This window comes from Bufo gargarizans, chromosome 3 (genome assembly GCF_014858855.1).
Source record: "Bufo gargarizans isolate SCDJY-AF-19 chromosome 3, ASM1485885v1, whole genome shotgun sequence".
NCBI lineage: Eukaryota > Metazoa > Chordata > Amphibia > Anura > Bufonidae > Bufo > Bufo gargarizans.
In genome coordinates, this window is record NC_058082.1 from 456,128,448 (window position 1) to 456,153,623 (window position 25,176).

General features: G+C 42.4%; 1 protein-coding gene across 6 annotated transcripts in view; it reads right to left on the reverse strand.

Annotated features, from left to right (window-relative positions):
- Positions 1-1,055: 1,055 nt before the first annotated feature.
- KDM6A (lysine demethylase 6A) overlaps positions 1,056-25,176 on the reverse strand; it is a 133,892-nt gene continuing 109,771 nt past the window's right edge. For all 6 annotated transcript variants that reach the window (XM_044283589.1, XM_044283588.1, XM_044283591.1 and 3 more), the window contains 12 exons: positions 14,548-14,677; positions 13,970-14,075; positions 13,115-13,320; positions 11,201-11,265; positions 10,607-10,681; positions 9,634-9,782; positions 9,258-9,372; positions 8,240-8,427; positions 8,012-8,153; positions 7,561-7,687; positions 6,834-7,004; positions 1,056-2,263 (listed from right to left, as the gene is read on the reverse strand). In XM_044283589.1, the coding sequence (XP_044139524.1) occupies positions 2,234-2,263; positions 6,834-7,004; positions 7,561-7,687; positions 8,012-8,153; positions 8,240-8,427; positions 9,258-9,372; positions 9,634-9,782; positions 10,607-10,681; positions 11,201-11,265; positions 13,115-13,320; positions 13,970-14,075; positions 14,548-14,677 (1,504 nt within the window). In that variant the 3' untranslated portion in view covers positions 1,056-2,233. The remainder of the gene's footprint in view (positions 2,264-6,833; positions 7,005-7,560; positions 7,688-8,011; positions 8,154-8,239; positions 8,428-9,257; positions 9,373-9,633; positions 9,783-10,606; positions 10,682-11,200; positions 11,266-13,114; positions 13,321-13,969; positions 14,076-14,547; positions 14,678-25,176) is intronic.

The window sequence follows — 25,176 nt, forward strand, 5'->3', positions numbered from 1 at the left end:
GGTGACAGGTTCCCTTTAAATTGATGACTAGTGTTGAGAGAAGTGAGCTTCGTATGCTTCATCCGAAAGTCTCCATACATTATTAGAATGTATAGGCTCCGATGAGCCTAAGTTAGTTATTCACAACGTCACGCGTGACTTCGTTAATTGATTTTCAAAGTGGAAATCTGCTTTAAAACTTGGAACTGAAGCAGAGTTTGGTATCGACAAACTTAGGCTCATCGGAGCCCATACATTCTAATACTGTACAGAGACAAATCTCCGTACAGTATTATTCCGAAGCTTTGTATGAAGAGACTTCGGATGAAGCATCTGAAGCTCGCTTCGCTCAACACTATTGATGACCTATGCTGAGGATAGGCCTTCATCATAAAACCGCACGACCCCTTTAATGGACGACTCAAAGCCTATCATAGCCACCACCATAAAGTTTTTTCAATAAATTACTTGCACTGGGGAACATACGGAACTTTGTAATATATTCGATTAGTAAAAATATAGATTTCTACTGGTGTATCGTTTGTGGAGAACATAAAACACTACACAAACTTGCAAGACCAAACAAATGAAAATGCAGTCCTTTTATTTGTGTTGTGTTTCAGGCTGAAAAAATAAAATCATTCGTTTTTCATACGTAGTGACCGGAAAAACAGAAATTTATATGATATTACAATTAATGACAGTCATGTTCAATGTAGATTCTGAGTGATGCATGGAGACACAGTCTGAAATTAGGAGTAGAAAGTCTAGTACCAGGTGAGAAATTTATTACACAACAGTTCTTTGGGATACACTGCAGCTTAGAAAAATAGGTATACTTTATGCGAGCCGTCCTCCGTACGTCTACCTTTCCCTGCTCTAACGCTGTATTTTGGAATGTCAGAACGTTTTAGCATTTAGAAACGTGCACCTAGAAATATCACATCTTTCACTCATGCCTGTAACTTAATGGACAACAATCTCAGTTTTATAGCAGAGCTTAACAAAGGTTTTCTGTTTTATTGCATCATTGACCATTAAACATTAAAAAAAACAAATCTGAAGGACACTGCAGATCATGATCACATACTATATATTTTAAAAAAAGGTTTTGTAAGCAATACTTACAGTAGACAACTTATCTACTAGTGATATAGACCTTATATAAAACGTCCTTTCCCTCCCACACAATAATTGATAGCTATTTACATATATACACACCACAAGTGTATATATAAATATATATGTAAGTCGATCTGAACATGAATAAAAGACTAAGCACTGTACATTGATTCTGGTAAAATTCAAACAAAAAAAAACGCTTTAAACATTAAACAATTTTAATAAAAGTTTCTGTACAATGCTAAGCAGTTTTATTTACACATAGAAAATGTAACAGGAGTAGTGTTTCAAATGACAGAACTCCTTCAATTTCAATGGCAGGTAATCTGGAAAAAAATAACAGCATTCCATTCACAAATATTTTCAAGCAATAAATATGTATTTATAAATAGTGTAAATTTACATCAAGATTAGAAACAAAAATCACAAATCTGAAGTTTATTCCTTAGTCTATGTGCAACCCATTTATCTTTGTGACTTGGCTGTTAGTTTTTTTTGTGTTTTTTAAATTTTTATTTTTTTACTCATTTGCTTTTTATGAAACATAAATTTTAACCGTCATGGTTTTTTTTTTATTTTTTTTTCTTCTTTTCCCCAAAACAAGACAAGAGAAACTTAAAAAAAGCGGGTTAAGGAAAACAAAAAAAAAAGAAAAGTAAAATACAAAATTCACCTTTCACATAAAAAAAAATGCTCAAAAGACGAAAAAAATATCTACCTTACAAAGACAACTAGCTAAAGTTAGTACTTAATAAAAATGAAACTGAGAAGGGAGAGAAAAAAAAAGCCAGAGAAATAAAGTGATTTTCAAGTCAGTAGTCTGTATAATGTTGCCAGTCTCGTCAGATATATACAAAACATGAATTTCTTCTTTATGAACAGCTGGATCAGCATTTTTATAGTAAAGTCCTGGAGTAGGAGCATTTCTCCTGTCCAGTTGGTTGACACTCCGCACTTGGAAGGTTGCATAGACGCAGCTTTCAGCCAGCAGCCTTATGGAACAGCTACCTAACAAAAACAATGGAGGGGAAAACCAGGAACAAAAAGTAGGAGAGAAACAAAAACAGTGGTACAGAACTGGGTCGCTTCCTGAATATCAGAAAATTTCTCATTTAATGTCCATTGAAAAACATCAAGACGATGGTGAAGGCATGGGAGGAGCCTGAAGAAGGAAAAAAAAGTTAACATTTTAGAACCTCGGTAGATACAGCTGCAAACAATTACTGGGGGACTATATAAATGGCATGTGTGCCAGTTAAAAAGTCACAAATGTGGGCACATGCAATTCTTTTGGTAAAATCTGTGACTGAGATTTTCTGCTGCTCACACCACTTTTAGAGACCGAGGTGGGGCCTCTACGTCCAAAACGATTATCATGATTTAGTCTAGAAAACGTAAATTCTGGCTGGTGGCAATTTCAGTTTCTGGCACAAAGCCTGGCCAAAGATGCAGCAAGAGGTGGGCACCTCAGACTTTTAACTAAGACTAGCATACGAAGCCACCAGTCTTAGCAAATCTGCCAAAGTGTGTTCACTAACAAGATCATAAAATGCATTACAGACATTTAAAATGTTAACAATACATTGGTCAGAGACAAAATAATAGACTAAACAGTCACAGTTGTCGTTTCAGTATTGGCACCCAAGTGGACCACACTAGACTATTTACTTGGCTACATGCCCAAAAACCTATGTGACTGCAGCAGCCAATCACACTGGTCCTAGAAATCACATTGGTATACGGCCACGTCATTATTACAGCAAATTAAACAAAGATGTCGGGTGCACTGGAGCTGAATCAATGGGTGTTTAACCGCTACAGGACCGCCGTACGCAGGATTGCGTCCTGCCGGCGGCCCTGCTCTTCTGGGTGGACACATATACACGTCCTCCCGCGAGAGCAGAGATTTCCTGTGAACGCGCGCACACAGGTGCGCGCACTCACAGGAACGGAAGGTAAGCGAGTGGATCTCCAGCCTGCCAGCGGCGATCGCTCGCTGGCAGGCTGGAGATACGATTTTTTTTAACCCCTAACAGGTATATTAGATGCTGTTTTGATAACAGCGTCTAATATACCTGCTACCTGGTCCTCTGGTGGTCCCTTTTGTTTGGATCGACCACCAGAGGACTCGGGCAGCTCAGTAAAGTAGCACCAAACACCACTACACTACACCCCCCCCCCCCCTGTCACTTATTAACCCTTTATGAACCACTGATCACCCCATACAGACTCCCTGATCACCCCCCTGTCATTGATCACCCCCCTGTAAGGCTCCATTCAGACGTCCGTATGATTTTTACAGATCCATGGATAGGATCCGCAAAACACATACGGACGTCTGAATGGAGCCTTACAGGGGGGTGATCAATGACAGGGGGGTGATCAATGACAGGGGGTGATCAGGGAGTGTATATGAGGTGATCACCCCCCCTGTCATTGATCACCCCCCTGTAAGGCTCCATTCAGACGTCCGTATGTGTATCCGTGGATCCGTAAAAATCATACGGACGTCAGAATGGAGCCTTACAGGGGGGGTGATCAGGGAGTCTATATGGGTGATCACCCCCCTGTCATTGATCACCCCCCTGTAAGGCTCCATTCAGACATTTTTTTGGCCCAAGTTAGCGGAAATATATATATATATATATATATATATATATATATATATATATATATATATTTTTTTTTTTTCTTACAAAGTCTCATATTCCACTAACTTGTGTCAAAAAATAAAATCTCACATGAACTCACCATACCCCTCACGGAATCCAAATGCGTAACATTTTTTAGACATTTATATTCCAGACTTCTTCTCACGCTTTAGGGCCCCTAAAAAGCCAGGGCAGTATAAATACCCCACATGTGACCCTATTTCGGAAAGAAGACACCCCAAGGTATTCCGTGAGGGGCATATTGAGTCCATGAAAGATTGAAATTTTTGTCCCAAGTTAGCGGAAAGTAAGACTGTGAGGAAAAAAACAAAAAACAAAAATCTCCGCTACAAGTGACCCAATTTTGGAAAGAAGACACCCCAAGGTATTTTGTGATGGGCATAGTGAGTTCATGGAAGTTTTTATTTTTTGTCACAAGTTAGTGGAATATGAGACTTTGTAAGAAAAAAAAACCCATCATTTTCCGCTAACCTGTGACAAAAAATAAAAAGTTCTATGAACTCACTATGCCCATCAGTGAATACCTTAGGGTGTCTACTTTCCGAAATGGGGTCATTTGTGGGGTGTTTGTACTGTCTGGGCATTGTAGAACCTCAGGAAACATGACAGGTGCTCAGAAAGTCAGAGTTGCTTCAAAAAGCGGAAATTCACATTTTTGTACCATAGTTTGTAAACGCTATAACTTTTACCCAAACCATTTTTTTTTTGCCCAAACATTTTTTTTTTATCAAAGACATGTATAACAATAAATTTAGTGAAAAATTTATATATGGATGTCTTTTTTTTGCAAAATTTTACAACTGAAAGTGAAAAATGTCATTTTTTTGCAAAAAAATCGTTACATTTTGATTAACAACAAAAAAGTAAAAATGTCAGCAGCAATGAAATACCACCAAATGAAAGCTCTATTAGTGAGAAGAAAAGGAGGTAAAATTCATTTGGGTGGTAAGTTGCATGACCGAGCGATAAACGGTGAAAGGAGTGTAGTGCAGAAGTGTAAAAAGTGGCCTGGTCATTAAGAGGGTTTCAGCTAGGGGGGTTGAAGTGGTTAATATCTGAGTAATGGGTTTTTCACATCAGTTATTACAGGTTCATTGTGTAATGGTTCTTAATACATATATACATACACGCACTGTATTTAAGAAAAGGAAGAAAATGGATGATATTTATCTAGATTGGCCTTTTCTGTAAATTACTGTATTTTTTGCCCTATAAGACTCTTTTTCCCCAAAAGTGAGGCAAACAGAGCGTCTTAAAGCGCAAATACTAATAAGTGGTTCCGTTATGGAAGTGCTGCTTAGTACAGTAGGACTGGGGGAGCACTGAATGTAGCGCTCCTTGTGCTGGCTCTGTACTCGCCGCTCCCTGTTCTTAGTTTGCCGGCGCCGCACTCTATGCTCTAACATAGGGTGCTCTGTGACCTCACACTGGGCGAGGTCATGGTAACAGAGGCAGGAAGAGCGCTGGATCTCAGGAGCAGCGGGTTGCTTTTTTTTTGTCTGATCTGAGGTCTGAATAATATTGGGGGTCTGATCTGTAGTCTATTTGGGGGTCTGATATGAGGTCTAATTAATATTGATGGTCTGATCTGAAATCTGTTTGAAGGTCTGATTCCTCGTTTAAAACATAGGTGTATCTTATGGGCAGGTGCATCTTCTAGGGCAAAAAATATGGTAGGCGCATTCTCCAGCAGTCCGTATACCTAAACAAAAATCTATGGCAGCTCTGAGCTGCTGTCGAGTTCTAGCGTCATTTACTCTAGAAAACTGGAATAAATTAAAATAAATTTATCTTGGGTGTTGGCCACGGCCCTTTCCTGCCCCTTCTACAAACCTTTTTGAAAAATGGAAATGATGGAGTAAGGCTACTTTCACACTTGCGTTCGGAGCGGATCCGTCTGGTATCTGCACCGACGGATCCGCTCCTATAATGCAGACGATGGGATCCGTTCAGAACGGATCCATCTGCATTATATTTAAAGGGGTTCTGCACTTTCAATTAACTGATGATCTATCCTCTGGATAGATCATCAGCTTCTGATCGGCGGGGGTCCGACAGCCTTCTCAAACAGCTGATCGGCGGGGGTCCCGGGTGTCGGACCCCCGCCGATCAGAAGCTGATGATCTATCCAGAGGATAGATCATCAGTTAATTGAAAGTGCAGAACCCCTTTAAGAAAAAATTTAAGTGTGAAAGTTAGTCAGACGGATCCATCCAGACTTTACATTGAAAGTCAATGAGGGACAGATCCGTTTGAAATTGAGCCATATTGTGTCAACTTCAAACGGATCCGTCCCCATTGACTTACATTGTAAGTCTGGACGGATCCGTTTGGCTCTGCACGGCCAGGCAGCGTTCGGGCGTCCGCCTACTGAGCGGAGGCCAAACGGTGCCAGACTGAGGCATTCTGAGCAGATCCGCATCCACTCAGAATGCATTGGGGCCGTACGGATCCGTTTGGGGCCGCTTGTGAGAGCCTTCAAACGGAACTCACAAGTGGAGCCCCGAACGCTAGTGTGAAAGTAGCCTTAAGAGGCATTTGTGACTCTTTTTCCTCAAAGTCGCATTTAAAATGTTACAAACAGCTTTCGACTTTTTAAAGCCACTTTTCAGGCGCAAGGGAGATGATAAATCTCCCCCTATGCTCAACAGACTAACAGTGGTGTGAACAGCACCCACAGAGAACCAATCGACAACTAACAGCTGAGTGACAACACATTCCTCATCAGATACTGATCCTCAGTAATATGCATCATAGACCAGAGCTACATTCAGATAATCATTGAATAGAGTTGACACTCCAAGAAACGTTAGGAGATTTAAGCCTTACAGCGTTGCCCATTTGTGAAGACAGCTCTGGACTGCAGCACAGTCTGTAAATAAGGGTGCCTTTACAACAACCAATATCTGACCAGCTTCTGCACAGACAGAAAAATGTCAGTATAAATTGGACCTTACAGGCATACATTTTCATGCATAGTATGAAGGCTTATGTCTTTGCAGGCTACCTTATTTTTCGCAGATTGTTCGTCTATGTAAAAGAACATACATATATACTTACTAATGTAAACAAATCATATATTTGCATCAGCTCCTCCATTTTGTACTGTTCTAGCACCACAAAGTTTTCCAGGTCTAAACTACTTTTTCGTGCGCAGTCATGGCAATGAACTATATAGGTTTTCCGAGAATTGCTTTCGTTCGTAACAAAAAGCAGATTGAAGACTTCCACCTAGAATGGCAAAATATGACCTTAAAACACATGTCAACATTACCATTACTCACTAGCCCACAGTTGCACTACAAAGGGTCTGCCTGGAGGATTTTTTATTAACTTCAAAGCTTTGTACAATAATTCACATTCACACTTCCTGGTACCACAGCAGTCTCTGCTTTCTGGTCCCTCTTGAAAAACAGCAATGACCCTTCTTAGCTAGTGGTTGGATGAGTGTAGTTTACTGCGTCTCATGAGGGATCAAGAAGAGACCTGTGAAGACTGAAAAACTTGAGAGGTGGTGGTGGTTGGGGATAAGTAAGCCAAGTATGGCTGTTTTTGTTTTACATAGTTCAGAGCCTTTATTTTTTTATTTAACAAGGCCCTTTAAATAGGTTGTCTACCACCCGATTCAGACACTGATTGGAGGGGACCCCAGCTGATCAGATGGATAGGGAATAATGTATTGCCATGGAAGAATCCCTTTGAATGAGAATACATAACGCTGTAACTAAAAAACAGCCCAATTATTAAATAAAACAAAAAAAAATAAAACATTTCAATATTCACTCACCTCACAGAGGCTGCAGTAATGAGCAGGCTCCTCTTTTGTTCTTCCATGCCAAATAATCTCTTTTCCAGATGCAATTAGAGCTTCTCTTAGTGCCTGGCATTGCTTCAGTGTCCTCAGTAAGCAATACCTGTAAGGATAAAGAGAAAAAATTAAATGTAACTGATATACAATAATGTGAGCACTGAGCTTTTTTGCTGTATATTTTTTTTTTTTCTCACTTAGAAGCGAGCGCCTATATGAGAATTAGTCCTAGTAATAAAGGTTCACAAGCTGCGGATTCAAGGCAGAAATTTCGGTGACTTATCAGTCGTCGTCCCCCCGTCCCCCCCAACATAATTCTAACCGGTAATAACTGACTGAAAATGCTACCAGAAAATCCCTATTAAAATCAATAGGGAAGATACATTGACTCTTCATCCGTGACTAGCCAGAAGTATAAAAATAAGCTTACTTTATCATCTCAAAGAGTTTTGGATCTGATACTTTAATGTTCCTTGCCATGTTCCAGGAGAGATGAACCATCGGTACTATTGACTTTACACAGTGTAGTTTGTTCCATTCGTACCTTTCCACGGCAAGTTTATACTGGCAAGCTGAAAAAGGCAATAAAATGGAAAAATTACTTACAACGTATATGCACCTGATAAAGTCCATCATATCTATATGATGCCCCCTATACCTGTTAGCGGCCCGACATTCCAAGCAATGTTGTTACACCAGCCAATTGCTTGGACCCAATGGACTGTGCCAGCGTTTATCCAAACCAAGTCTCCAGGTCTTTGAATAAACCTGTATACTGGAACGTTTGCTTCATACAAGTCTTCAAGGTTCGGCCACCATGACCCCAACAGGAAATTTATATTATTTCTGTAAAGGGGAAAAAGAAAAGGTATAGTACTTCATCACAACACAAGTACTACAATGAAAGGACACTAATCCCAGGGAATCCTGTCTGACAGCTCTAGCTCTGCTAACTCTTGAACCTATGCCTTATTTGTATTTTTCTTAGTTCTATAGTGTTATTTTGTGCTAGCGGATGTAGTTAGATTCATGTCACACTTGACATTTTATTGTCCACTTTTAGACGTTGGCGACTTTTTAACAGAGGGTGGTCCCGTCTTACTAGACCCAAGAAGCTGCAGGTACAGTACTGTAGAGTACTGACCCATTACTGTGCCATATAGTCTTCCTAAAAAAAGTCTATGTGCCATCCAGACCCACATGGCATGAGGACTCATTGCAGAAAACTCGTAGCATCTATTTTAATTCTGTGACTCAATCGGGCATGTGAATGGCCTGGGAAATAAAAAATTCACCCAGCCGCTCAGATGCAACTGTGTTTCAGTTTGAGATTGGAACTGCAGTCTTAATCAAACCTTAAAGGAGTATTCCAGCTTTTAGACATTGATGACATTCGGCATCCCCACCGAGCAGCTCTTCTGCAATAGCTTTGGCACAGGAACGACATAGCTCTGTCCACTGTATAATGGGCAGAGCTGCTGCAGGGCTCCCGCTGAAGTGAGCAGCACTGCAGTAACCAGCTCCGTCCACTACACAAAGGACAGAACTGTGTTTTTTGGGTATTGCCTTCCAGAGTCATCAATAATAAAGTACTGGACAACCCATTTAAAGACTCCGAAGAGCACAATTATTTTAATATGATTTTTGAAGTTTTAGCATTTGCTTCATTCACTTACTTTTCACAAAACTCATTCAGTACACACCAGTATGACTCGGGGACAACAAACCATTCGCAGTCTCCAGGGCCAATATTTATATTCACTGAACAAAAATTATTGTTTTCTTGATGACCTAGATGAAGAGGAGACATACAATAACCACTCAGCATATTTATATACACAACAGGAACTTGCATCAAAAACTACAGAAAAAAAGCTTTGTTGGAAAAACAAAAAAAAGGCAGTCAGAAAACTACTGAAGAATTACTAAAATAAATATATCCACATCAGTATGTTTTATTTATTATAAAAGAATATGGGTGACATAGTCCCTCCAAGTCCTCAAATTCAGTCAAGTTACAGCCCATGAGAACTCTGATACTAGGATACCAACCTGGAGTTCTGCTTCCAGGGACCTTCATGTACAACTGAACGGTATTCATTCCTAGAATGGTATGACCAACATGACTTAACAGATTTCCAGCTGACACAACACGTGCAAATGCCGGAAGTTTGGTCAATTCATGAAGTTGTAATTTCCACCTTCAAAGTGAGAAGGAAAATTCAGATTTATTACATACATATAATGCTGTTCTATATCACTTTCGAAATTCCTTAAAAGTAGATTTATACATTTGTAATTTCAATATAGTGTTACAGGCTATGGGCATCTTTAGGATAGTTTTTTTTTTTTAAATCATCCATTTCGCCTATTTGGGGATAAAAAAATAATAATTGGTCTTTACTAAAAACGTTCAGTCAGGGAGCTGCTCTGAAGGCTGGATCTGTAGCCTTTATCGCTAAAATCCTCATAACTCAAACACTCATCATAGTTCAATTCTTATTAAACTCCAATTTAGGAATATGGTTAGAATCAGTCTATGAGCTGGAAGGAGTTAGGAGATGAGCGCTACAGAGTTGTCACAATAGTCAGTAGATACGCTGAATCTGAAAGCCGTAGAGGAAAAACTGCAGACATTTTTTAATAAAGACCAAATAAAAAAATATATATTTTAGCTCAACATGAGTAAAATGCAATGATAAAAAAAAAATCCCAAAGGTGTCTATAGCCTTAAAATACTGTATATACATATAGATATAATATGTCCTATACTTTGCTGCTGTGGACCTATTGAAGTCAACACGTCCGCAAATAATGCAGATGCCGCACAGATTGCATCTGTATTTTGCAGAACTGTAGACCACAAAATACATACCCCGACATGTGCATGCACCCTTACTGCTCTATAAACACACAAAGTCAGAAAGTGAACATACCGGCTGCTTAAACCCAGATACCAGTGTGCAAAAAGAAATAGCAGCCATTTACCACACAAGAGGATCATCTAACAAAACTATCATCTTACTTTTTCTCATCGGATAAGTCAATGTTGGTCCCAAACTTAATTGTCTTAAATGGTCCTTTCCTTTTCCGACCACAACTTTGAAGGAGAAAAAAAAGAAAACCGAATAAAATATAAGTATTTGGGAGGCATGTCAAATAACACTAACCATATTAAAACATAAAACTGTATAAAAGAAATACTGCATCTACCTGAAAAAGTTACCTCAAATGAAGGGGAAAAAAAACTATGGGAGAGATTTGTCAAAACTAGTTATGGGCAACTTAGCCAGTTTTCCTGTACACTAATCAGATTCCACCTTTCATTCTCCAAAGGAGCTGTGAAAAATAAAGGTGGAATTTGACCGATTTCTCTGGGCGACTAAGGCTAGTTTCATATTCTCGTCACCAGTCTCAGGCAGAGAACAGCCTGCTGGAGCTCTCCGGATCGGGCATAGCTGGATGTTACCACAATGCCCACTGACTATAATACTGCTACCTGGCAAAGATGCCGCTATTTGGCCGGACAAAAAAACAACGCATGCAACAGTTTTTTTTCTGACCGAATCCCGGCAAATTTCCTTTACACAAGTTTTAATAAATGTACGTTATTACTCACTTATCTGAAGATGTAGATTCACTATCCGAATGGTCCTTGTGGTGACTTTTCTTTTCATTTTCCTCCTATAGAAAAAAAATGGGGAAAAACAATTTATCATTAGCAACATAAGTCATGTACAGAATGCGTCCCTAAAGAAAAAGGATGAAAAACGCCTTTTTTGTTTGCCTAGATAACTGTAATGAGCACATAAATATACAGTACAGTTAAAGGGAAACTTCAATCAGGTATAATTTTTAACTCTATATTCATAGAAAACTATTTTTCTAGGATTTCTAGTTGTATCTTTTGTTTCTTGTTTCATCAGTACTGTACTATACCATTGAAAACTGAATACAAAATATTATCCTTCTGTAGCAGTCAAGCCAAATGATGAAACCTTCTATACAGATGGGTAATCCATTGTCAGTTTACTGATGCCGTGAGGGAAACATGTTATCTGAATGGTAATTCTTATAATAGGTGTAGCATTGCATTTATTAGTGTAATGTGTGATTCTCTAGTTGAGTCCGTACAGGGGACTTTCTCTGGTCAAAATGAAGGTCTTAGGCCTCTTTCACACTTGCGTTGTCCGGATCCGGCGTGTACTCCACTTGCCGGAATTACACGTCAGATCCGGAAAAAACGCAAGTGAACTGAAAGCATTTGAAGACGGATCCGTCTTCAAAATGCGTTCAGTGTTACTATGGCACCCAGGACGCTATTAAAGTCCTGGTTGCCATAGTAGTAGTGGGGAGCGGTATACTTACAGTCCGTGCGGCTCACGGGGCGCTCCAGAATGACGTCAGAGCGCCCCGGAAGCCGCAAGGACGGTAAGTATACTGCTCCCCCCTACACTTTACCATGGCTGCCAGGACTTTAGCGTCCCGGCAGCCATGGTAACCATTCAGAAAAAGCTAAACGTCGGATCCGGCAATGCGCCGAAACTACGTTTAGCTTAAGGCCGGATCCAGATCAATGCCTTTCAATGGGCATTCATTCCGGATCCGGCCTTGCGGCAAGTGTTCAGGATTTTTGGCTGGAGCAAAAAGCGCAGCATGCTGCGGTATTTTCTCCGGCCAAAAAACGATCCGGTCCGGAACTGAAGACATCCTGATGCATCCTGAACGGATTTCTCTCCATTCAGAATGCATTAGGATAAAACTGATCAGGATTCTTCCGGCATAGAGCCCCGGCGATGGAACTCTATGCCGGAAGAAAAGAATGCAGGTGTGAAAGAGCCCTAACTGAGAAAGTCAAGCAAGGCTGTTTGCTGTGCTAAAAGCCTAAAAAAAAAAAGTTAAAGCGCCAGGACAGGAATTAGAAAACATGAAGCGACTTAAAAAAATTATATATAGAGTAAGAAATAGAACACATAAGCATCCACCTTTTTTACCCAAAATAAAAAAAAAGGACATATGTTGTTAAAGGGGTTGTTCCAAGTTATCCTATGTACAGGAGCGCTGTACTCGGCTATCTCCAGCTATCTCCCATATAAAGAACGAATGGAGGGGCAGTGCGCGCCTGCACAACCTGCCGCTCCATCAGAACAGGGGAGCGAGACCTCTCTTCTTGACATCAGTGGGGGTCCCAGCGTTCAGACCCCCAGCGATCAGCTAATTATCACCTTTCCTGTGGATAGGGGATAATGTATAAACTTGGCACAACCTCTTTAATATATAATAAAACTATTTTGGTACAAAGGTCCCTTTAAGCTATATACAACGGCACATTGCAATGCACATATCAGTAATAGCAAGTACTGACAAGCATTTATTCAGTCCCAAAGTATAATGTCTATATAGACCACCCTGTTATGTCAGGAAATGTATATATTAATGTATATCTCTCATCCAACCACATCCCCAGTTTTTCTCTGCATTCACTGGTTGAAAATGCAATAAAAACTGTTTGAAAACCATAAAAGTTACTGACCCGTAGTGATTCCTGGAATGAAGCAGCCTGGTACTGGGCGTACTTTGCAATAGTAGTATGCGAGCGACTACTCTCACAACGCCAGATTTTCTTTGTTCCAGTTGTATCCCAGTTCTCATCTGAAGGCTGTAACAACTGCGTCCGCACTTCGACTATGTGTTCAGTATTTGCTTCTACCAGTGTTTTAGTAGAAAACAGACCAAGGTCTAAAAAACAAAAGTGTATAGGGCTTCTTACATTTGTACGCAGTAAGGCTACATGCACACGAACGTTGATTTGGTCCGCATCCGAGTCCGCATCCACTTCAATGGGGCCACACCGTGTGCTGTCCGCATCTGTTGCTCCGTTCCGTGGGCCGCAAAAAAAAAAATATATAACTTGTCCTATTCTTGTCCGTTTTGCCGACAAGAATAGGCAGTTATATCAATGGCTGTCCGTGCCGTTCCGCAAATTGCGAAACGCACATGGACGCCATCCGCGATTTGGGGACTGCAAAACACACAACGGTCGTGTGCATGAGGCCTAAAACACAAGTATGACCACATAAGTACACGCATTAATAGAATATAACTATGCACCTAAAATGCACAAACCAGTACCCTGTAATAAGTCAGAATGGGTGGGCAATCACAGCCTCAGCCGACTAACAGGAGGATCATCTAACAAAACTATGATCTTACTTTTTCTCATCAGGGTCAATTTTGGATCTCACAGTATGGTGCTACAGTTCTAGTATATTTTACTTAGAAAGAACAGTATCATCCTAGATCCACTGGGTGCACATGCCGCGATGTCACAAGGACACGTAAACAGTGTGGGTGAGATGAATAGGTAGGAGACAATATAGTACAGTACCTAACTTAAGTGCTCCAGCAAGGCCACGGATAACAGTAACAGGATTGTTCGGATTCGTGCAGAACTGATGAAGAGGTGGGAAGAAAGCATCTCTCTTATTCTCCAGCTGTAAAATGAATAACAAAGTGTTAGCACGCATGAACATTGCCAGCTATACTGAAAAGCTATCCTGAGTATAGGCTATCAGTATCTGATTGGTGGGGGGCCAACACCCGGGAGCTCCGCCGATCAGCTGTTTGTGTAGGCAGTGGAGCTCTCAGTAGCGGTACCGCCTTCCCACAGCTTCTCCTAGGCCATGTGACGACACCCTTCATCGTTCACACGGCCTAGGCGCAGCTCAGACACATAGAAGTGAATGAGGCGGAGCCAAATACCAAGCACAGCGCTGTACTTGGTAAGCTGCAATAAGGCTCCTGTGAGAACCTTCTCAAAACAGCTGATCGTAAGGGGTCCCTGGTGTCAGATCCCCACCAATCAGATACTGATTACCTATCCAAAGGATAGGTCATCACTTAAAAGAATCCTAGAAAACCCTTTTAAAGTCCAAGTGAATGTGTACACTTAAGGGCTATACTCACATAGATGCTCGGTGTTGGAGGATTTAATTTATCTGTAGGTAAAGGAGGATAAGGTGGTGGAGGTGGCCGAGGAGGTGGGCACTTGTCCAGTAAAATGCTACTGTTTGATAAACCATTTTTACCCAGATTCCTAAAAAAAAAAAAAAAAAAAAGAGGAGGAAAAAAGTCATAAGATATGTTAATACACTGAACGCCAGGCTTGGAATGGGCCAGCCAGTGAATCCCCTTTTGGGCCCCCAAACCATGAGGGCCTCCTTTACAATGAAAATGCACTACGACACAAACTCCCAAGCCTGCTGTGCGGCATTAACAACCCACAGATAAAGGGTGCACTGATGGCCTCACCCCCAACATAAAATGTGTACTCGTGGTCGCCCCCCTCGTCCTGCGTGATGCAATGACAGCCAGGCCCATGTGGTCGCTGATGTACGTTACGACAGGCTAGGCTGCAGCAGGATGACAAGGCTTGAGAATGGAGGCAGCAGCCCAACCAAGGACGTGCAGGAAAGTTAGTGTTTGTGATAAACCCTGAGGGGGGACACTAAGGGCGGATGATGAATGAATCCCCCTTTAAAGAGGATCTGTCACCTCTAATATGTATTATGTAGTAACTTCTTGCATTCCCCATGTAATACCAATTCTGGAGCATCTATTCTCATGATGCACTGCTGTGCCATTCCTGCTAGAAGTTTACTAATAATGTGCCAGCAGTCTGCAGTAATAGATCTGTATGCCCAAGCGGTGCGAGGGAAAAAATAAGGAAAAAGGAAAAATAAAGACATGGCACTTGGGATGCTGTAATAAAAACAAAAATAAAACAAGGATGCATGCAACTTTAGGGTGGGCTCTCAGAGTCAATTCTACTGGTGGGCCCTAGGCCCACCATTCCAGCTCTGCCATCTTTTTACAAGGAGACTCAGACAAGTCCATTCATTTTCTATAGTCAGATAACACTGTCACAGGGGTTTGTTGGAATCACTGACGCCACGTTGCCAGAATTCCTCACCCATGTTTTTCTACATATACAGAGTGGAGAAGTGTCACGTGAGATTAGGGGGCTTCATATTACACATCATTGGTATATACTCCAAAGGGTATTCAAGGATTTTAATTTTGATGGCCTATCCTCAATTACAAGCTCCATCTACTGCACAATGGACGGAGCTGTGTAGTTCTGGCGCCGGGGCTGGCAGGGTATTGACAGAGCAGATGTTCATGGCCTATCCTGAGGACAGGCTATCAATCATAAAATCCTGGCCAGTCCCTTTAGGGCAATGCCATCATGGTTATAGCTCATGTTATAAAGGGAAACATGGAATAGATTGTTTGCATGTGCCTGATATTCTTTCCCTGGCAAACAAGCAGTGGTTGGCATTGCTGCACTCCACCACTTGTATTAAAGGGAAGCTGTCAGGTCATTTATGTCATATAAACTGCCCAAGGTACCTTTACAACATGCTCATGGTGCTCCAGAAGTGACTTTTGTTCCTTCTCTTCAAAGGGGTATTCCCATCTTGGACATTGGGGGCATATTGCTAGGATATGCCCCCAATGTCTGATAGGTGCAGGTACCGCTCGGCTATTTTCGTCAGTCCCATCGAAACAAATTGAGGTCGGTTGCACATGCGCAGTACGCCCTCTAGCACTTTGCTGTCTCCGTTCTAAGTACAGGTGTGGATTCCTGAGGTGGGACCCGCACCTATCAGATATTGGGGCATATCCTAGCAATATATCCCCAATGAGCAAGATGGGGAAACCTTTTTAACTTGTAAAGCTAACTTTTAAAACACCACATGCGCTGTATACACACGTGCGGCACGTGCAGTAAACCCTTAAAGCCAGGGCCTGTACACCACAGTAACCTCTCCACAAACTTCAGTGAGCAGGCAGCCTGCCTTAACAGATTAGAGCAGTGAATTGAGTGTTTGTGAAGAGGATGGGGGGAGGGGGAGAGAGGAATCGGATAGAATGAAGTATATTTTTCTGCTAAAATATATTACAGTTACATATATCTGCTTTTTTATGGAAAAAAATAAAACAGCTACATTTTAACCTCTTCCAGATCCTGCCATTTTGACCTTCCTGACCTTGCCTAATTTTACAATAGTAAAATAGCTTGTTAATGGAAAGGGGTGTTTGTACACCTCATTTAAAAAAAAACTTTTTTTTTACTTTTTTGTTCCACTAACGGACCAACTTTTGAGGGCCCCTTCTACAAAGCATTAACACATAATGTATTGTACATTATTTTAACAGTCAGAATTAGACTGGCAGTTGTCTAAGAGACCCAACCTGGGGCTGAGCCTCAAAGGCCTCCTTAGCTGACCTTTGTAAGTCCTCAGGCTGCGACTGGCACCCAACAATCGCATTGCAGGGACCCGATGGGGTGAGATAGGAAGTCCCCTCCCTGTGTATACCCCTTAGATACATTATGGCCTACAATTATATTATGTGCATGTTCTAATAATAATAATGGCGCGATCAGTCATATATTGACATCATTTGAATTTTGGTATTCAAAATAAATTTGCAAACAAAAGACATTGGTGTGCCGTGGATTATCTACCTACCCCTTAGATATGGCATTCAGCTCTGGCATCACCATCAAAAAGGGTTAATCCGCCAGCATGGGATCTTTCAGCTGTGACAGCGGATACAGCAAGGGTCTTGCTCTCAGTAACAGGTGGGCCCCTGCTCTTGATCGAGCAAGCACAGTTCCCGTGCCCACCCAATTAGTGTGCCATACATGTTCGGCACGGGTTCAGACCTGTCTGCTAGCCACACTGTACATGTACAGTGAGGGTTAGGAAGGGGTCAACTAAAAATCTAACATTTTGTGTATACAGCATCTAGACAGACCTGTGTGTCTCCATGGTTACAGACTACAAACATCTGTGTGTAGTCTGGTTCTAGTCTTCATGTGTTAATTCACTTTATTGCCCTCTCTGCCTGGTAACCTACAGAGTAGATGAGCCGGAGCATGGAGTTGAAACATCTACACATTTCTAGCTAGGATTGCTCCCTCTACACCAGGGGTGCACAACCTTTTTTGGTCTGGGGGCCGCATTGTCACATCTCTATATTTCAAGGGGCCGCAAATAAAAAAAAAAATTGATTGGCGCTCATCTGCCTATTACACAAGCCACTGCAAAGTGACTGGGGAGGAGTGATCGCTGCCACAGTCATTCCGCCTTCATTTAGATTACACAGGGAGATATGCTGCAGATAATCGTACATCTTTCATCCTGATAAAATATGCAAATCAGCCGACAAATTAGCAATTCCTTGTTTATTGACTAATCAGCTGCACTATTATACTGGCCAGATATAAGATATGAGCGCTCCTATGAACACTTGTTCCCAGTAATTGTCCCAATATCGCGCTGCAGCATAGCCCCTAAAACCGAAGAGTTATACTTACCTGCTCCCCACCGCTCCAGTCCTTCGCACTGCACCCCGCTGTTTACACCTGGCAGTGCATGGACATAGTCATACACCACTCCAGCCAATGACTGGCTTACGCGGTGATGTGGCCACAAGCAGCATGTCACTTCTGAAGCCAGTCATTGACTGGAGCCGTGCAAGTGACCATGGCCATGCACTGCCAGGTGTAAACAGAGCAGGAACCGGAAGATGGAGGCAGCGCAGAGGACTAGAGCGGAGTGGACCAGGTAATTCTGAATCTTCTATTTCAGAGGCTATGCTGCAGAAACTTGTTAAAAATAGGACAGAGCTCACTGGTTATTACCATCTCCTGCCAATCCAGTTATAGGCGTCCTGCAGTAACCAGTAAGCACATTACCTTGCTAGTGGGGAAGGCGCCTATTGGTTAACGCTTGAATGACCAGGTCCGAAAAGGCCTTAATGACCAGACACTTTTTTGTCATTTAGCGCACGTGGTGGTTCAAATGGTTGTAACTGTCTTATTTGTTGGACTACCAAAATAATTTTTGCAACAATTTATTTTGGGGGGAAACTGTACAAAACGTTTTTAAAAAGTATATATTTTTTCAAACTATAGCTACTATTTCTTTAAATATGCAAACTGACACCAAAATAAATTATTATAATTAGTTTCCTATTTTGTGTAAGCCATTTTGTTATATAATATAAAAAAAAGTTTCACGTGAATGGGGCGGTTATAGTGATGGTTTTGATTCGTGTGGGTGTTTTTTTTAATGTATTATATTTCTTTCAACTTAATATATTTCTGCTACATAATATGTCCCCCAAGAGGTCATAAAAAGACACTTTTTAAAATTTTGCACTTTTTACTTTTTTATTTTTTACTTCTATTTGAATTTGATTAATATTTTATTGTATTTTTTTTATAATTTTTTTAAATATATTTTTGCCATATAATATGTCCCCAAAAAGGTCATAAAAAGACTGTTGTGGGACAGTGAACACTCTTATTTAGCACTTTTTACTGTATTTTATTTTTAATTTTTTTAAATCATTTTCTATTTTTTTGTGCCACATAATATTTTAGTTCTCTTTTCTTTTAATTATATTTATAATATTTTTATTTAGTTTAAAAAAAATATGTAAATCATTTTTTAACCTTTTTTTATATATATATTTTTACCACATAATTTATCTGCCTTTGGAGCCCCAGTTACAGAGAAACCAGCCTGCTGCAGGGGCTTTGTACCAGGGCAGCGGTCCTCTGTTCCCGAGACACCCAGCGATCACGTGATCACCGGGTCCACACTGCAGAGCGCTCATAGAGGAGAATGCAGAAGCGCTAATAAAGTGCTTCTGTCTAGGGATGAGCGAACTCGAACTGTATAGTTCGGGTTCGTACCGAATTTTGGGGTGTCCGTGACACGGACCCGAACCCGGACATTTTCGTAAAAGTCCGGGTTCGGGTTCGGTGTTCGTCGCTTTCTTCGCGCTTTTGTGACGCTTTCTTGGCGCTTTTTGAAAGGCTGCAAAGCAGCCAATCAACAAGCGTCATACTACTTGCCCCAAGAGGCCATCACAGCCATGCCTACTATTGGCATGGCTGTGATTGGCCAGAGCACCATGTGACCCAGCCTCTATTTAAGCTGGAGTCACATAGCGCCGCCCGTCACTCTGCTCTGATTAGCGTAGGGAGAGGTTGCGGCTGCGACAGTAGGGCGAGATTAGGCAGATTAACTCCTCCAAAGGACTTGATTAACTGATCGATCTGCAGCTGTGGATCATTGAGCTGCTGATCCTCAATTGCTCACTGTTTTTAGGCTGCCCAGACCGTTTGTCAGTCACATTTTTCTGGGGTGATCGGCGGCCATTTTGTGTCTTGTGGTGCGCCAGCACAAGCTGCGACCAAGTGCATTTAACCCTCAATGGTGTGGTTGTTTTTTGGCTAAAGCCTACATCAGGGTGAAGCTGTCACACCAAGTGCATTTAACCAGCAATAGTCTGTTCATTTTTTGGCCATATACTAAATCAGGGGCAAGCTGCGCCTGTCACCAAGTGCATTTAACCCTCAATGGTGTGGTTGTTTTTTGGCTAAAGCCTACATCAGGGTGAAGCTGTCACACCAAGTGCATTTAACCAGCAATAGTCTGTTTATTTTTTGGCCATATCCCAGTCTAATTCTGTCACTAAATCCATACCGGTCACCCAGCGCCTAAATACTAGGCCTCAAATTTATATCCCGCTAAATCTGTCCTTAGTGCTGTAGCTGGGCGAGTTATTTAGTGTCCGTTCAAGCACATTTCTTGTTCTGGGTTGAAATACAATTCCCAATTTAGCAATTTCATAATTTAGTGGTTTCTGCTATATCAGAGCTATTTGAAATCTATCCCTAAAAGGGTATATAATATTCAAGGTGCACATTGGGTCATTCAGAATAACTTCACACACACCCGCTACTGTGTATTTCCAAGTCTAATTCTGGCACTAAACCCATACCTGTCACCCAGCGCCTAAATACTAGGCCTCAAATTTATATCCCGCTAAATCTGTCCTTAGTGCTGTAGCTGGGCGAGTTATTTAGTGTCCGTTCAAGCACATTTCTTGTTCTGGGTTGAAATACAATTCCCAATTTAGCAATTTCATAATTTAGTGGTTTCTGCTATATCAGAGCTATTTGAAATCTATCCCTAAAAGGGTATATAATATTCAAGGTGCACATTGGGTCATTCAGAATAACTTCACACACACCCGCTACTGTGTATTTCCAAGTCTAATTCTGGCACTAAACCCATACCTGTCACCCAGCGCCTAAATACTAGGCCTCAAATTTATATCCCGCTAAATCTGTCCCTAGTGCTGTAGCTGGGCGAGTTATTTAGTGTCCGTTCAAGCACATTTCTTGTTCTGGGTTGAAATACAATTCCCAATTTAGCAATTTCATAATTTAGTGGTTTCTGCTATATCAGAGCTATTTGAAATCTATCCCTAAAAGGGTATATAATATTCAAGGTGCACATTGGGTCATTCAGAATAACTTCACACACACCCGCTACTGTGTATTTCCAAGTCTAATTCTGGCACTAAACCCATACCTGTCACCCAGCGCCTAAATACTAGGCCTCAAATTTATATCCCGCTAAATCTGTCCTTAGTGCTGTAGCTGGGCGAGTTATTTAGTGTCCGTTCAAGCACATTTCTTGTTCTGGGTTGAAATACAATTCCCAATTTAGCAATTTCATAATTTAGTGGTTTCTGCTATATCAGAGCTATTTGAAATCTATCCCTAAAAGGGTATATAATATTCAAGGTGCACATTGGGTCATTCAGAATAACTTCACACACACCCGCTACTGTGTATTTCCAAGTCTAATTCTGGCACTAAACCCATACCTGTCACCCAGCGCCTAAATACTAGGCCTCAAATTTATATCCCGCTAAATCTGTCCCTAGTGCTGTAGCTGGGCGAGTTATTTAGTGTCCGTTCAAGCACATTTCTTGTTCTGGGTTGAAATACAATTCCCAATTTAGCAATTTCATAATTTAGTGGTTTCTGCTATATCAGAGCTATTTGAAATCTATCCCTAAAAGGGTATATAATATTCAAGGTGCACATTGGGTCATTCAGAATAACTTCACACACACCCGCTACTGTGTATTTCCAAGTCTAATTCTGGCACTAAACCCATACCTGTCACCCAGCGCCTAAATACTAGGCCTCAAATTTATATCCCGCTAAATCTGTCCCTAGTGCTGTAGCTGGGCGAGTTATTTAGTGTCCGTTCAAGCACATTTCTTGTTCTGGGTTGAAATACAATTCCCAATTTAGCAATTTCATAATTTAGTGGTTTCTGCTATATCAGAGCTATTTGAAATCTATCCCTAAAAGGGTATATAATATTCAAGGTGCACATTGGGTCATTCAGAATAACTTCACACACACCCGCTACTGTGTATTTCCAAGTCTAATTCTGGCACTAAACCCATACCTGTCACCCAGCGCCTAAATACTAGGCCTCAAATTTATATCCAGCTAAATCTGTCCCTAGTGCTGTAGCTGGGCGAGTTATTTAGTGTCCGTTCAAGCACATTTCTTGTTCTGGGTTGAAATACAATTCCCAATTTAGCAATTTCATAATTTAGTGGTTTCTGCTATATCAGAGCTATTTGAAATCTATCCCTAAAAGGGTATATAATATTCAAGGTGCACATTGGGTCATTCAGAATAACTTCACACACACCCGCTACTGTGTATTTCCAAGTCTAATTCTGGCACTAAACCCATACCTGTCACCCAGCGCCTAAATACTAGGCCTCAAATTTATATCCCGCTAAATCTGTCCCTAGTGCTGTAGCTGGGCGAGTTATTTAGTGTCCGTTCAAGCACATTTCTTGTTCTGGGTTGAAATACAATTCCCAATTTAGCAATTTCATAATTTAGTGGTTTCTGCTATATCAGAGCTATTTGAAATCTATCCCTAAAAGGGTATATAATATTCAAGGTGCACATAGGGTCATTCAGAATAACTTCACACACCCGCTACTGTGCATTTCCAAATCTAATTCTGTCACTAAACCCATACCTGTCACCCAGCGCCTAAATACTAGGCCTCAAATTTATATCCCGCTAAATCTCTCGTTACCGCTGTCCTGTTGTGGCTGGGAAAGTTATTTAGTGTCCGTCAAAGCACATTTTTTGTTCTGGGTTGAAATACAATTCCCAATTTAGCAATTTCATAATTTAGTCGTTTCTGCTATATCAGAGCTATTTGAAATCTATCCCTAAAAGGGTAGATCATATTGAAGGTGCACATAGGGTCATTCAGAATAACTTCACACACACGCTTCTGTGCATTTCCAAGTCTAATTCTGTCACTAAATCCATACCGGTCACCCAGCGCCTAAATACTAGGCCTCAAATTTATATCCCGCTGAATTTGAATACAATACATTGGGCCAAATAATATATTTGTTGTTGTGGTGAACCATAACAATGAGAAAAACATCTAGTAAGGGACGCGGACGTGGACATGGTCGTGGTGGTGTTAGTGGACCCTCTGGTGCTGGGAGAGGACGTGGCCGTTCTGCCACATCCACACGTCCTAGTGTACCAACTACCTCAGGTCCCAGTAGCCGCCAGAATTTACAGCGATATATGGTGGGGCCCAATGCCGTTCTAAGGATGGTAAGGCCTGAGCAGGTACAGGCATTAGTCAATTGGGTGGCCGACAGTGGATCCAGCACGTTCACATTATCTCCCACCCAGTCTTCTGCAGAAAGCGCACAGATGGCGCCTGAAAACCAACCCCATCAGTCTGTCACATCACCCCCATGCATACCAGGGAAACTGTCTCAGCCTCAAGTTATGCAGCAGTCTCTTATGCTGTTTGAAGACTCCGCTGGCAGGGTTTCCCAAGGGCATCCACCTAGCCCTTCCCCAGCGGTGAAAGACATAGAATGCACTGACGCACAACCACTTATGTTTCCTGATGATGAGGACATGGGAATACCACCTCAGCATGTCTCTGATGATGACGAAACACAGGTGCCAACTGCTGCGTCTTTCTGCAGTGTGCAGACTGAACAGGAGGTCAGGGATCAAGACTGGGTGGAAGACGATGCAGGGGACGATGAGGTCCTAGACCCCACATGGAATGAAGGTCGTGCCACTGACTTTCACAGTTCGGAGGAAGAGGCAGTGGTGAGACCGAGCCAACAGCGTAGCAAAAGAGGGAGCAGTGGGCAAAAGCAGAACACCCGCCGCCAAGAGACTCCGCCTGCTACTGACCGCCGCCATCTGGGACCGAGCACCCCAAAGGCAGCTTCAAGGAGTTCCCTGGCATGGCACTTCTTCAAACAATGTGCTGACGACAAGACCCGAGTGGTTTGCACGCTGTGCCATCAGAGCCTGAAGCGAGGCATTAACGTTCTGAACCTGAGCACAACCTGCATGACCAGGCACCTGCATGCAAAGCATGAACTGCAGTGGAGTAAACACCTTAAAACCAAGGAAGTCACTCAGGCTCCCCCTGCTACCTCTTCTGCTGCTGCCGCCTCGGCCTATTCTGCTGCTGCCGCCTCGGCCTCTTCCTCCGCCTCTGGAGGAACGTTGGCACCTGCCGCCCAGCAAACAGGGGATGTACCACCAACACCACCACCACCACCTCCGTCACCAAGCGTCTCAACCATGTCACACGCCAGCGTTCAGCTCTCCATCTCACAAACATTTGATAGAAAGCGTAAATTCCCACCTAGCCACCCTCGATCCCTGGCCCTGAATGCCAGCATTTCTAAACTACTGGCCTATGAAATGCTGTCATTTAGGCTGGTGGACACAGACAGCTTCAAACAGCTCATGTCGCTTGCTGTCCCACAGTATGTTGTTCCCAGCCGGCACTACTTCTCCAAGAGAGCCGTGCCTTCCCTGCACAACCAAGTATCCGATAAAATCAAGTGTGCACTGCGCAACGCCATCTGTGGCAAGGTCCACCTAACCACAGATACGTGGACCAGTAAGCACGGCCAGGGACGCTATATCTCCCTAACTGCACACTGGGTAAATGTAGTGGCAGCTGGGCCCCAGGCGGAGAGCTGTTTGGCGCACGTCCTTCCGCCGCCAAGGATCGCAGGGCAACATTCTTTGCCTCCTGTTGCCACCTCCTCCTTCTCGGCTTCCTCCTCCTCTTCTTCCACCTGCTCATCCAGTCAGCCACACACCTTCACCACCAACTTCAGCACAGCCCGGGGTAAACGTCAGCAGGCCATTCTGAAACTCATATGTTTGGGGGACAGGCCCCACACCGCACAGGAGTTGTGGCGGGGTATAGAACAACAGACCGACGAGTGGTTGCTGCCGGTGAGCCTCAAGCCCGGCCTGGTGGTGTGTGATAATGGGCGAAATCTCGTTGCAGCTCTGGGACTAGCCAATTTGACGCACATCCCTTGCTTGGCGCATGTGCTGAATTTGGTGGTGCAGAAGTTCATTCACAACTACCCCGACATGTCAGAGCTGCTGCATAAAGTGCGGGCCGTCTGTTCGCGCTTCCGGCGTTCACATCCTGCTGCTGCTCGCCTGTCTGCGCTACAGCGTAACTTCGGCCTTCCCGCTCACCGCCTCATATGCGACGTGCCCACCAGGTGGAACTCCACCTTGCACATGCTGGACAGACTGTGCGAGCAGCAGCAGGCCATAGTGGAGTTTCAGCTGCAGCACGCACGGGTCAGTCG